Source organism: Cupressus sempervirens, chromosome 1 (assembly GCF_028749045.1).
Source record: "Cupressus sempervirens isolate cs-2001-9-10 chromosome 1, ASM2874904v1, whole genome shotgun sequence".
Classification (NCBI taxonomy): Eukaryota; Viridiplantae; Streptophyta; class Pinopsida; order Cupressales; family Cupressaceae; genus Cupressus; species Cupressus sempervirens.
In genome coordinates, this window is record NC_143118.1 from 165175574 (window position 1) to 165190939 (window position 15366).

A 15366-nucleotide genomic window follows, 5' to 3' on the forward strand; every position below is an offset into this window, starting at 1 on the left:
TCTAATGGTTATCTATTGTAATCTCCTATAAATATTAGAATGTTTCTAATATTTAGTTTCTTGTTTCTAGAATAGAATGTTTTTATTCTTTATGATTGTTTACTAAGGAAATATCGCTCAATCTCTTGTATAAATTGATATCTTGATCACTGTTAATATCAAGCAAATACTTTCCAATACTTCATAATATAAAAGCCCTAGCTGAATGCATTAAACAATGCAAATCAACCTAGCTAGCTAAATCCAAGTGAGAGTCACTTCATGGTACAAGGAATACTTCTTGAACATATTGTCTATAAGGCTGCATTGGAAATAGATCCTAACAAACCACATGTCAGTATGGAGATAGAAGACTGAAAAGACATAACAGGAATAGGATCATTTCTAGAATATGTCGGCTACTAAAGGCAGTTTATCAAGAGCTTTGCCCAAGTCTCACATGCATTGGACATAGTCACAAGGAAAGGAGTGTCATTTACATGTTTGGAGGAATAAGATAAAGATTTCAATGTATTCAAGGTATGACTTAGTAGTTCTCCCATTTTGCAATATCCAAATTGGAATAAAAGAGTTTCATTTTCTGGCTGCATTGAGTTATTCTATATGTGCCACATTAGCACAAGGCACACTTTAAGGGCTTGATCATTTGGTATTCTAGTTTAGGGGACTGTTGTGATTTCAGTCAAGAATCACCGTTCCTGCAAAAATGAAGTTTCAGTTTGTTGTTTTCAGTCATGGACTATTTGATGTGTTTTAAAGTTTGCAAATAAAAAGTTCTATTGTGAGTTTTGGAGGTTATCATCTTGCAATTGCCACTTGTACTGCTTGTGGTTTATCTAAAGTGAAAGACAATTATATTGTTGATTTAAAAATTCACTTGATAATTAAAAGTTAAAACTAATTGTTGAACTTGATATTATTATTTCAATATTGAAGTTTGAACAATAAATATTTATCATGCATAATTGAAAATTTAACTGGTATTCATGTTTATGGTGGCTTTGTTGTTACTATGATGCTAGGTAATATTCCAGTGTTAACTCATGCTTTTAGGCTGCATGATTTTTAAGTGTTTTTTGTACAAACAAACCCAAACCCCAAAACAATTTAGCCAAACTCATGAATCGAACACCCAAATCCAAACCAGTACCAGAAACAGGAACTTAGTTTAATCAATAAAATAATATTTCATAGTAAATTTCTGTGCCATTTACCCCCAAAAATATTATAAGTTTTGAAGTTGATTCTTCCTTTGTAAGTCTAGATGGCTATGCCACCACAATACTAGAAAATGATGTACTTTCCCGCATTATTATTTCTATCAATAATCCATGAGGTTTTCTGCCAAATGTACTATTTGTATTTAATCTGGAAGGCTTGCAAAATATTATATTACTTCCAGTTTGACATTGTTTTATAATAATCCTCTAACCCATTTCACCATATGCATCTACTTTGGTTATCAAAAGGTGTTGAGGTTGCATACAGTCCATTGTGAACTTACAAAAATGAAAAAGTCAGTTCAGTAAATTAATAACTACAACATTTACACACTGTAGGGTGTGCCAAAAATCTCCTCTCAAGTATTTTGCATTCATTATTTTAAAAATTTAAAAGGTATCAAATGATTATAAAGGAATATTCAAAAGAACAATAAAAATATTTTCAAGGTAGGCATCTGGCCAAGGACATGTATTTGGGCAAGAAGATTTCATTGGACTTCATAGCACAAGTATTGTTTTTGATATTAAGATGGAGTGAGAATACTTGAATGCAATCTTAAGAATATAAATACTATTTTCATGAAAGCCATAGGTCATTTTGATTTGCATATACCAATTGAATTTCACCTGCCTTACAGGAGAACACTTTCCAAGCAGGCTTCCAATCAAACTTTCATCAAACATTTTTGCAGTAATCAATATCATAGATATGGTTTAATAACAATTTTCAATTGGCTGCACGCTATCCTTTCCAAACACAAATTGTCAGTAGAATGTCAAACCATAGTTGTGCGACGATAGATTTGAAGTAAAGAAGGAAAAAATGTAACAATATAGAAGCTTTCATTTATACCTCTTGTGGACGTCGATGTATTCATCTGTCTCATCCACAATTTCTTCCTGCAGGATTTTTTCAAGAAAATGCACAAAATTAAACCAATAAACACAGATGAACGTCAGATATTTGTCTCAAAATTGATTGTGCATTAAAAGTTAAACTTTACATTCACACCCTCTCATAATAAAAAACCTGGAGATCTGAAAGACATTACTTTTGGCAAAAAATATATGATAAGCATCAGTTAACAAATTGATTTCCCGACATAGGAAGCTTGAGAAAAGGGTACAACCGTGAATTAAAATAAGGAAAATCACCCACTTTACCTGCAGAAGCTCTTCAAAAACATCTTCAAGTGTGATAATACCTATGACCTCTCCTTCTTCAATGTCGTCTGGAATCTTGCTCTCTCCAGTGCTCAAGGCATCATGGCCTAGCAAATGCTGTGGCTTGTCCAGATCAGTAAACTTGGTACGCACTACTGCACTTCCAATTTGACCCTTCTCAATGTCTGCATCTGGCTCAACCTGATTCAGCACTGCAGAAGAATTCAAATCTGAGTCTGCTGTTCTCTTCTTGAGACTTTCCTGAGACTTGTCACCAACATCAAGTTGAGGCTTATGTTTTCTAGTCTTGACAACAGCAGCCATGTGACTGCTTCCTTTCTGAAATTCATTTAAGATATCATAAAGTGGCATATCTGCTGGAACCCTGCAACATCAGTTTAAAATCAACTTAGAAATGCATTGCACACAAAACTTTGCATAAGAAGAAATCTACAAATCAAATCACCTGGGTATTCTCCTTATTGACACAGCACAGACAGGAGTTTCTGTTTCAGCACGCACTGTTAGGAGACTCTTAACCTGTCAACATATTCAGCACCAGTACTCTTAAGATCTGACTACAGCTTAGAGATAAATCAAAAGCAAACCATTACATTTTCAGAAGAAAGAACTCAGAAAATGTCAATGCACAGGGGTTCCTCTATTACAAACAAAAACCATGTCTTCCAAACACTCTGTATGACTGAAAGTCTAATAATGTTAAAAAAAATTAATGCTTATACATTGGTCATACCAAAAGAAGTCCTATTATATTCTTAGGGTTTCCAGAGTACACGGGAACCCGACTGTGACCTCGAGCCAAGATCTTCCCCATTGCCTCCCTGCCAAGCTCAAACTGTCACATTTTATAGCTAAAGACTAATATCACTAGATATCACAACCAAAAGGTGGTTGCAAGCTATACAAGACTACTACAAAGGCAATATTTTATAACGCAAATGAAAACCACTGAAAGAAATACTTTTTAAGGACAATTTGACTAAGACCTGGATTAATATATGAAATTTTTTTAATTTTTGAGGTCTGTTAAGTTCCAACTCAAGCTTCATTAATAGTGAGAATATCTCATACAGACAGTTATAGTTTAAAAATGACTTGAATCTAAAGACGGATATCAGTCACTTGATTCTCTAAACTTTATATGGCAGAGCCTCAATACAATAACAACTTGATATCCAAAGCAACAATAAACCAAGTGAAAATGCAAGAGTAAAACTTAGATAACAAAAAAGCAAATGAAAACTGACGCTATTAATTATGTTTGTTGAGAAGGAATGAACTTACCAATCCAGCTTAGAATTGACATCCAAAGAAAAAGTTGATTCAATAGGTGTCATGGCCTCCTGAGCAGTCTGATAGTTCCATAAGAGACACATTATAGAGAAAACAGAGTTTCAATTAGAGAACAATAAAAACTACTGATTTAATATGACTGTCTCATCACTTAAAATAGGCATTGTATTGCTGCACATATCTTACCTTATAACAAAGATGTGTCTGCTCTTATGTCAGAACAAAAGTTTGTTTTCATATTATCTAATAATTCAAGGAATTAAATTCGCATGCATTGAGTTTCTCTGTTCGGAGTATAATATTTGGATTTCACATCTGGCAGGTGCAAGATTATGGTTCTCTGATAAAATCTTGACAAACAGAATGGGATTTTAAAACTGTAAACTGTTTTAAAATTGTAAACTGTGAACTACCCCTTTCTATTTCTGTTTTTTATTTAGAACTGTAAACTGTGAATTATCACATGCTTCGTTGGATAAACAGATCCTATTCTCATGGATGGCCCATTCATAAACAAGAGATTCACTCTTTTTTAGTATAAGGATGATGAATAGTTGAATGGGATACCCAAGCACCAACCCAGACTAATCAAATAATTGTTTGGGATATCAAATGAACTTGAATATCAGCATCGCGAAACCAAGAAGGTCAATATATAGTGGTGGAAACAGCTATGGTGCAGATACCCTAATATCCTTATGTCAAATAATACTCATCATGATGGAAACCTCATGAAAATTTCATCAAACCATATCATTTAGAAGAAAGATAAGTCAACACAAGGTTACTGTGGATGAATCTGCAGCTGAATAACTGTTGATCCCAAGTTCTCAACTGTGTGGGGAACAAAATGTGCCCAACATTTTAGATCCATTTGTGGCATTTGGACAGGAGATCTTGGTAACTCATAATGATCTTGTCTTGGTTTACTATGAACAACAAAAAAATGACATGCAAAAAATCAAGGCCCGCTGCCACACCCAACAGAATATGACATGTTAGGGTGTGACTAAGCCCCATATGAAGTTGCACACCCCCCTACCCAAATCTCTAGTCAAAACTCCACCATTTATTTTGTTGACTGGATTTTGGCTATACTTTGGTAATATGAAATTGAAATTCCCTTAATTTGAAACTTAAGCATGGTGACACATATCTCGCAATAATCAAAACTGGCATTTCACCCATCAAAGGAGAAAAACATTCTGTAGTATTTCACCTTTGTGAGATAGTATTTATTAATAAATAGTAAAAATGATAAAGTTAAAATATAGTCCAATTCCTAACAAAAAAATGGAACGCAAGCAGAAGCAGCGCAGGTTGGAGTACGATCAGAAGCAGGACAGGTCATAAGAGTACCTTGGTAGCAGTGCGTCTCAGGGACATCAAATCTGAAGAATGTGATTTGGAAGGACCAGCACTACAGAAGTATGTAAAGACATTAATTTGATGAAATCCTTAGCCATTACTTGCAGATTTATTTGAGGCCGACCTGATCACAGAAAAATTAAAAATTGGAAGCTTCCTCCTTGAAGATGGACTTAATTTTGAAATTTCTCCCTAAGAATTTTTTACAGTTATTTTTTGCTTCAGTGGAGAAGAAAGCAAAGGTGTTGGAGGGAGAGGTTTGGAAATTGGACAATATGCTGCTTTATATCCAGCATTGGCAGCCCAAACTCAACCCTGCAGTGTTGACTACACAATCCGGTATGGATCAGACTCTACAATCTACCCTTGGAGTACTGGGCGGGTGAATGATTGGAGAGGATTGGACGAACACTAGGAATGCTATTGGATGTTGATATGGACATCAATGAAAATGATTTTGCTAGGTATGTGTATCTCTAGATCACAGTGGTGCGGAGAATCCCTAAGAAAATTAACCAAGTGGTAAATGGAGCAATTTGGGTACATAATGTGGGAACTGAACAAGATTAAAAAAAATTGCCTCAATGTAATATCCTCAAAATAATTAAATAGCTCATTTAAAATTAATTGTTTCTATGACCCCAAACTCAATAACATTTTTCAGGCCCTTATTATTAATCAGTTGGTTATAAATTATTTGGTGTCAGGCTGTTTAAAACCCTTCAGTTTTCCGGAGCCCACTTATAAGACCGAATTTGGCATAGTTGTAGGCACAGTGAATCTTATGTTTTCTTTGTATTTGCGATTCCAGTTGGGATTTTGCATTGTTCACTTTTTCAGAGGTGAGAGATCCTCCTAATCTAGCTTCTTGCAGTCTTCGTGGGAGTCACTCCTCACCCTATTCTGCTTGTGCATCTGTATTTGGGAAGTCTTCAGTTGGAGATAGATAACCAGAAATATATTTATAATATCTGTTTCATTGTCATCTATTTCTTACTATGTGCAATATGTTATGGTTGCCTGAGAATTGAGGTACTTCCATTATACAAATTGCCACATCTGTATGCCTTGGGCTGCTTGCTAAGTCAAGAAAAATCTGTGTTGTGAATACCACACGGAAGAGAAGGCTTACCTATCACGGACATCATTGTCAAGCCCAGATTAGTGGTATGGGTGCAACGATTGTGTAGACCCATGTAACACTGTACAGGTGTACTATCTCCATCATACAGGCATAACATTTCTACCATAATCTGTCGTATGGGCATAGCACTCCATACGAGTGAAGCATTTCCACCATACGACATTCTATAGAATGGGTGAGACATCAACCGGTGGAAGCATAATCGTTGACTACCACATATCACCATACGTGAGGGTTGGGTGTTGGGGTAGGGGCATCACAGGGTTGTTGTACATATAAGTATCATTGAAACATTACAATGGTATTGAAGTTGGTGATTTTGCCAACTTATCAAGTAGTGGATGTGGGAGAAGCTCATAGTATACACCAGAAGGAAGTATCATTCTGAGGACAAAATGGGGGAACCACAAGAACCTAACATTAAAATCACATCATTCTTAAGAGAGCTAACGAGAAGCAAATATCAGCTTAATGAAGCTATGTTCAGAGGGGAATGATGATAACAATTCATGGAAAAGACATTGTGGAAATTGGCCTAAGGTAGAACAAATGGAGAACACAATGGAAATTGTGACAAAAACTCACTCTCATTTTCAAGCATCGATGTCAGCATTTCCTCAAAGAATAAAATCACCCCCTAGAGAGCAAGAGCCCACTTTACATGGGCTAGAAAAGCAACTAGGAAAAGACTAGAGGAATGCACTCTTGAAGGAGATATATCCTTCAAGGATTATGTAGATCTTCAAATGAGATACATGAACATCAAGAGTCGTGGCTATTACAGCGATGACATCGAACTGAAGATAGCCAAGATAAAATTTTCATCCTTTGATAGAATCAAGACCACATCAGCATGGGCCTAGGTACATAAAGAAAATACCTACTTCCAACTTAACTGAAAGATCCCAAAAGGATCCTTTCACTGAACTTCTCTAAATTTTAATCGAAATAATAGATTTTCCTGTGCTTTCCTTGTGGTCTTAGAGAATTAGACAAAAGTTGCAAAAGGATTGTTTCTTCTTTTTTGTATTTTCCAGATATAAGTAAAACAATAATTAATAACAGAAGCAAATAATAGAATATTCAGTCAACTAGAATACCTACAAATCGAACTGGGCAAGATATGTAACTAGTATGCCAGCAAAGGTGTTTACAAACAAAGAATGATGACACCAAGTACAAGAATGGACCAGCCACGCACCAAAAGGGTAGAGATGGCTAACATAAGCCAACCAACAAATCATGTGCCAGTTGAAAGGCAGTCGTACGGCTGCTATAGTCATGCCAAGGCAGCAAGAAGATCCCAATGTGCCAAACAAGACCCTCAATGTGTAATGCACAAGCACCCCCAAACGTTGAACTTAACAATCTTTGTCAACTGTTGAAACAATATTGAAGAATGTTGTTGAAACCATCTATTGGGGTTTGCATCCCGATAGTCAGGCTCTAGGGTTTCTGTCCCAGTCCTCTAGAATCACTCCTCAGAGAAAAATCGCAAATACCAAGAATGAAGATGTAAAAGATAATAAAAAAATGAGCCAACATCTCCTTTTATCTCCCTCTCAAAGCCAGTCGAACCCTAAAGGAAGAATATGTCTTTCCCTTTATTATAAAATGGCATCTTCTCAATTAAAAGACCTTTATGTATTGGAAAAACACCCCTTTCATCAAACAACATAACTCTAAGTGCTCGAAGGTCTCCGGATGATGAAAATAAGTTATAATAATTCAAGACCTTTCCAACAAGCTATAACACATTGGCCTACCTAACTAGATGAACCCAAAATCCCCTTATTACTCCAATTAGCTATATGAATAGCTTTATTTTAATTTATTTAAACGCAAACTTAGGAATATTTCCTTTTATTCAACTAGAAAACCAAACCAAGAAAATAATCAGTGAACGGGTCTTGTCACCTGCCTGTGACTGGTGTCGAGCAATGTGGGTCAACTGGCAGTCTCATCCCTAAAAACTAGGGAATATACCCAGTCACCTTGAAACTGAAACCGTATACTAGTCCTGAGGAGCCTCAAATCTGATCACTGCCACAACCCCCTAAATTTTAGGAAAATCCCTAAAATTAAGGAACTGCCTCAACTGACTCTCAAACTGACTATAGAACCAACTCTAGTCACTGAGTATCCAGTATGAGTCTCTATCCACCACTGGTAGCCTATGAGACTCCAATAATAGGCCAACTCTCATGACTCTACTAGTCAGACTAGAGAGGGGACATGACATTAACCCAATGCTTGAGGATGAAGCAACCAAAATTGCAGCACTTCACTTGGAAGTAATCGCTCATGAATGGTGGCATTTTGGGATGACCACTCTTAGTCATGATCAAGTAAATTCATATGCCAAATTCACAAAGAGACTTATAGACCTCTTTGATGGAAAGATCCAAAGCTCAACTTCAAGGAGTTGGCTCGATTGAAGCAAACATGACCAGCATATAGTTACATTATAGAATTTCAAAGATTATCAATGTTGGTGACAACCATCTTGGAGGGGAGACTGGTTGTATTATTCATGGATGAGCTAATGGAACCTTGAAGGGTTGGGGGAAAGGGTTCAACCCCAACATGCTCCCCGAGGCGATTATTAAGGCACGTGACATGGCCACATCTTGTTCTTCCAAGAACTACTCACATGCCAAATGAATCCTCACCTCGAAGGAGAAAGACAATAAATCCTATCCAAAGAAGCCATCATTGGATGTAGCCACAAAGTAGGAGCTTGGAACGACTTTTCTACACCTACAAGGAGCCATGGAAACTAGGGCGTTAATGCTTAGGCAAGGGAAAGATCCACTACATTGATGTGACGTATGATAGCAAGGAGAATGAGGATTTTGAGTGACAAAAAGAAGAATCTATAGAAGACATAAATTGTGTAGAGAAAATTGCCACACTAGTATAAAGGGGAGGTTTCATTGCGACATTAGTTGACACTCCAAGGTTTAGTGTACTTCCAATACCTGGTACACTCTAGGGACAACGAGTTGCTATGCTTAAGAGTGGGGCCACACTCAACTTCATCATCTCATCACTTGTCGCCCGGAGGGAATTGTGTATGGAGGAGCATAAGGGTTTGAAGTCAACATAGTGGGAGAAAATCTATTGTCATGTACTCATTTCATCCCACAACTAAGCATCGTTGTGGGAAATTACACAATGACATGATTTCTTTTTGGTAGCTCTAGATGACACAAATATCATATTTTGTATTCAATGGATGGAGACCATCAACTAGTACACATAGAGCTTCATGAAGACGGATTTTTCATTCAAAGTAGATGGCAAGGTGGTACTAAGAGGAGTATCAAATGGCAGCTCGAGGAAATGGATGGAAGCAATCTTCAGATATGATAACATGTCTAGGTAGCACACTGCTTCATTTCGACCAAACAATTGAGTGGGCAATAAGCGTACAACCATGAGGAGCTTCAAGCAATGTTGGGCAAGCAAAATTTGGTTTTCGCAAACACACCACCTAGTATTCTCCAACATAGAGGTTTTGAGCACACCATTGAGCTGGAGGAAGGACCCAAGCCCATTATCATCATGCCCTATTGTCATTCTAAGAAGTTTTAAGACATATAGAAGACAATCTAATAACTCCTTGACAAAGGATTATATTAAGATAATATCTTATACTTTCTATAATAGTCAACTACTTGTCTATAGTCCGTCTTTCAGTCTAGATAGGAATGTTTCCTATCCCATCTCTTTTTTCTTCAGTCCAGATAGGAATGTTTCCTATCCTGTCTCTAGTTTTGTTTCTAATTCCATCTTCAGTCTACGTTGTTTCTTTTAGAAACAACGTCCTTGTAATTCTTTATAAGGAACACATTTGTTCCTTTGTTTATCAATCATTCATCCGAAAATCCGTTAATCTGCCAACTCTTCTTGAATCTTGTAACATGGTATCAGAGCTATTACTTAAATTTTTTCAAAAAAATTTATAATTTCTTCGTGAAATTATTTGTTTAAATTTTTTCAAAATTATTTCTGTTGAATTTCTCTAAAACCCGCTTAGGGTTTTCGGCCTAGAGAAATTCTCGAACTCGGGTCTGCCTGTGTTTGTTCAGCACACTCTAGCCCCATTCATCCATGCACATCGATCCTTGAAGAAAAATCTACCATTTTTTATCAAAAAATCTGAAGTTTTTTCAAGCCTTTTTCAGCCAGGGCCGTTTTTTTCGAAACCCTAATTTTTAGGGTCGAAAAAATATTTTGTTTGCAGATTCTTGGTGGGTTTTTTGAGAACTCAACTGGGTTGTCGTCCATTTTTTTGGGTGCCTAGATTTTTGTGCCTCAATTTTCGAGCCAGCGGATCCAAAAAACGACAGTAGATTCCTTCTGGGTTTTTCGAGCTCTCTTCTAGGTCATTCTCTGATTCTTCTGGGTCTTTCGTATTTTTGCCTCGAAGAATGTGCCTTCACAGATTTTCACAATTTTTCATTGAAAAACATGCCATGGCATCTCTAACAAATATTTTGCTCGAGCATAATTCCAAATTCAATGGTCGCAATTATGGAACCTGGAAGCAGCGCATCATCGCAATGTTCGAATATCGAAACACCGATCAACTTGTTCTGGGTGTTACGCAGCGTCCGACTTCTCTAGGTCCTGATCAAGGCGAAGCTGCATTTTTCGCCTTCTGAATTTGTTTCTGAGATTTTGGGTTTGTTGATTTTCTCCTCAAAAATCATTTCAAGTTGTCTGTAATACGCAAGGTTGCGTGAGATTCTGGGTTTGTTGATTTTCTCTTCAAAAATCATTTCAAGTTGTCTGTAATACGCAAGGTTGCGTGAGATTCTGGGTTTGTTGATTTTCTCCTTAAAAATCATTTCAAGTTGTCTGTAATACGCAAGGTTGTGTGAGATTCTGGGTTTGTTGATTTTCTCCTCAAAAATCATTTCAAGTTGTCTGTAATACGCAAGGTTGTGTGAGATTCTGGGTTTTACCGTTTTTTCCACAAAAACGAAGTTTTGTAATTGCAACTTATTTTGAGTCATAGCACTCTTCTGGCAAAGCTTCTTGGTTTCAGCATTCTGTAGATCCAGGGAGGGTCTCAGTTATCACAGAATGTTCCAACATCCGTACGTTGACCATTAAGAGAGGGTATTAAGATAATATCTTATACTTTTTATAATAGTCAACTACTTGTCTATAGTCTGTCTTTCAGTCTAGATAGGAATGTTTCCTATCCCATCTCTTTTTTCTTCAGTCCAAATAGGAATGTTTCCTATCCTGTCTCTAGTTTTGTTTCTAATTCCGTCTTCAATCTACGTTGTTTCTAAAAAGAAACAACGTCCTTGTAATTCTTTATAAGGAACACATTTGTTCCTTTGTTTATCAATCAATCATCCGGAAATCCATTAATCTGCCAACTCTTCTTGAATCTTGTAACAGATTAATCACGCCCAGCTCTAGTCCCTTTGCATCCTCGGTAGTATTGGTAAAGGAAGATGGGCCACATAGGATGTGTGTTGACTATTGTGCATTGAACAAGGTGACTATTGTTAAATTTGTAACTTATAACCTTACTGATTTGATTACAAATCGGTCTAATCTATTCTTACGTAACTTAAAATAATCCAAATATCTTTACACCATCCTCTTAGAGATATCGGCATCTTCACTTAGGATTAGTTTGGAGTTAACTAAATTCAGTTTGTGTTAAGTTAATTCTAAACTTATTATTCCTTGGAAAAGTCGTCGGCTTCTAAAATTGGTTAAAGATTGTTTTGGAAGGGACATGTCCCTAGATCTCTCTATTTATGATGGGTATAATTGAAGTCTAAGAGCACACAATATACAAAATAGTCTGCTCCTTAGTCAATACTGCCCATATACGATTTGCAAAAGTAAAGACATACTTAGAATTATATTGCTAATTCAATTGAAGGCAATACTTTGAAGTTATTCACAACAAGTCTCAAGGAGAGAAAAGAAATTTGAATCTAGTCTATATTCAGTCATAGAATTTGCAGAAACTTTACATGGTATCAAAGCTCTGGTAGTCGAACCTAGGCTCTGCAAAATTTAGTAATCAGACTTTATATATATCTAGCAACTATCTCCTATCTTCAATGGCATACACAATCAGACCAAAGGGTAGATTTGATGGGAAAGAACACTTTGATGCTGGAAATTCAGAATCATGATGATTGTTGAGGAAAATGATGTAAAACAATTTGTTGATAAACCATCCAAACAACACCCAGTTGAACCTCATAAATCTATCTAGAGCAAAAGAAATAGGAAAGCCATTCAAATCATATTAGATGGAGTAAAAAATGATACCGTACCCATGCTTACAAAACATCAAACAGCATTTGATATGATGAATGCATTACTAAATGCATATGAGGTCAACAATGCAACTGGAGTTCTCGCACTGAAGAGGCAACTAAATCACATACAAATAAAGAAAGGAGCATCAATAAATTCTTACTTCCTAACGGTTGTCGGCATTAGAGATGAACTGTCAAGTATAGGAACTATTATTAGTGACACAGAATTAACACTAATGGCTATAGATGGATTACCAGATTCATGGGAAACTTTTCCACAAGGAATAAGTGTCAGAGATAAACTTCCTAACTTCAATAGACTTAAGCGGTATTGTCTTCAAGAAGAATCCAGAAAATTAAAGAAAGGAGGGAAACTGAAAACGGAAGATGAAGAACTTCATGTTCTTAATACAAACTCCTATAAGGGCAAGAAGAAGCATTTCAAGAAGAAAAAGGGAAATCAAAAGAATGGCAAACCCAAGAAAGACCTATCCAAGATAAAGCGTTTCAAATGTGAAAAGTTTGGACACTAAAGATCTAATTGTCTTGAGAATTCTAAACAACAAGTGAACTGTACAAATGTTACTAGGCAAGAAGATAACTATGATCCAGAGAATCGTGTATTGTATTCATCACTATCAAATGAAATCTCAAGTAAAGCATGGGTAATTGATAGTGGATCTTCTAGACTTATAACAGGATATAAAGAAGCACTAGACTCTATTTCAGAAAAGGTTAATAGCGAAGTTACCATTGGTGATGATTCAACACATTCCATGGAAGGAATGGGAAACTGCACCTTGAAACTAAAATCAGGAAATTCTCTTCTTCTCAAAGGTGTACTCTACGTACCAGGAATAAAAAGAAATCTAATCTCAATTAAAGCACTTGAAGATGATGGGCATAACATTGAATTCGTGGACGGTAAAGTAATAACCTGGGCAAAGAACTCCTCAATCAAGAAAGCAAAGTTGATTGGTCAGAGAAAAGGATATTTGTATGAGTTGAATTCAGAATCAAGTCGACCTATTCAAGCCTTAATTCATGAAGCTATAGACATAAATGAAATATGGCATAGAAGATTAGGGCATCTAAACTTCAAAACCTTATCAACTATGGAGAAGATGGTTACTGGTCTACCTAAACTAAATAAAGACCACTCAAGCATATGTAAAGGGTGTGCACTGAGTAAGAACACTAAAAGTCCATTTCATGATAGCACTAGAAAAACAAATAATGTTTTGGAATTAATTCATTCAGATTTATGTGGACCTATGTTTGTTCCTTCTCTTGGAGGATTTTTGTTCATAGATGACTTCACTAGGAAAACATGGATTTACTTCTTAAAGTGCAAAGAATCAGAAGAAATCCTAAAGAGATTTAAAGAATTCAAACATTAACTAAAAACTTATTAGAACATAAAACTAAAACTCTTAGAACTGATAATGGAGGATAGTACACCTCAGATTTGTTTAGAATGTTTTATAAATAAACAAGAATTAAGAGGGAGTACACCGTTCCTTATAATCCAAAACAAGACGGGGTAGCAGAAAGAAAGAATAGAACAATTATAGAAGTTGCTAGAGCTATGATATTTGATCAAAACCTAGAATATTATCTTTGGGCAGAAGCCTCTTGTATTGTTATTTATATTCAAAATCGAAGTCCTCACTCTTACCTTAGAGATAAAACTCCTGAAAAAGTCTTTACTAAGGTTAAGCCCAATATAAGTCATCTTAGGATTTTTGGGTGCCTCGTATATATCCATGTTCCAAAAGAAAAGAGAACCAAGTTAGAACCCTCTGGGAGGAAATGTATTTTTGTAGGGTATAGTGAAAGATCTAAGGCATAGAGGATTTTCATACCTGGACAGAAAAGTATTGAACTTAGTAGGGATGTAATTTTTGAAGAAGATCTATCATTCAAAAGAGCCCTAAGTTCTAAAGAACCTTCTCCTTTACCTAGTTCTAAAAGAAATACTGAGTCTGGGTCTCAAAGGGAGAACATAGAAGAAATTGATGATGAAATTCAAAATCTAAATTTTGGAGAAACTCAAAATTCAAAGAAAAGACCACTCTGGGCCATTAAAACAATTGAGGAAGCACAAGACTATGTTGCACCTTCTAGAACAGTCAGAGAAAGCAAAAGACCTAAAAGATTCTCTAGTTATACAACAAACATGAATGATTTGTCCAAAATAGAACCAACCAATCCTTCAGATGCTATAAAACATATAGCTTGGAAAGAAGCTATGATAGAAAAATACCAATCTATTATGAAGAATGATGTTTGAGAAATTGCTCCAAGACCTAAAGGAAACTCTATAATTTCTTCCAAGTGGATATTTAAAATAAAACATGTTGCTGATGGTAGCATTGAGAAATATAAAGCTAGATTTGTAGCCAGAGGATTCTCTCAAAAAGAAGGGATTGATTATGAAGAAACTTTTGCTCCTATTGTCAGATATACCTCTGTAAGAGCAATCATAGCAATTGCAGCTTCGAAGGGATGGAAAGTACATCAGATGTATGTAAAAACAACATTCCTAAATGGAAAGATTACAAAAGAACTATATTTGGAGCAACCAGAAAGATTTGAAACTTGTGATCCTAATGTTTTTGTTTGCAAGCTTAAGAAAGCTCTCTATGGGCTTAAGCAAGCTCCAAGGGCTTGGTATGAAAGAATTCATAAGTATCTCACCAGCTTAGGATTCTCCAAAAATGAAGCCGATCCAAATTTATATTGTAAAAGAGTTAAAGATGATATGGCAATCCTGATACTGAATGTTGATGATTTATTAATAACAGGTGATGATCATCTCATAGATCAATGCAAGAAAGATCTAATT

At 35.9% G+C, this 15366-nt stretch overlaps 1 protein-coding gene across 1 annotated transcript in view; it reads right to left on the reverse strand.

Annotated features, from left to right (window-relative positions):
• The window catches only part of LOC149576664 (DUF21 domain-containing protein At4g14240-like), a 155113-nt gene that overhangs the window by 14993 nt on the left and 124754 nt on the right, over positions 1–15366 (reverse strand). Inside the window, exons 7-11 of the mRNA XM_089818844.1 lie at positions 3693–3760; positions 3142–3229; positions 2854–2927; positions 2388–2772; positions 2077–2123 (exon numbers count right to left, since the gene is read on the reverse strand). Of these exons, the coding sequence (XP_089674970.1) occupies positions 2077–2123; positions 2388–2772; positions 2854–2927; positions 3142–3229; positions 3693–3760 (662 nt within the window). The remainder of the gene's footprint in view (positions 1–2076; positions 2124–2387; positions 2773–2853; positions 2928–3141; positions 3230–3692; positions 3761–15366) is intronic.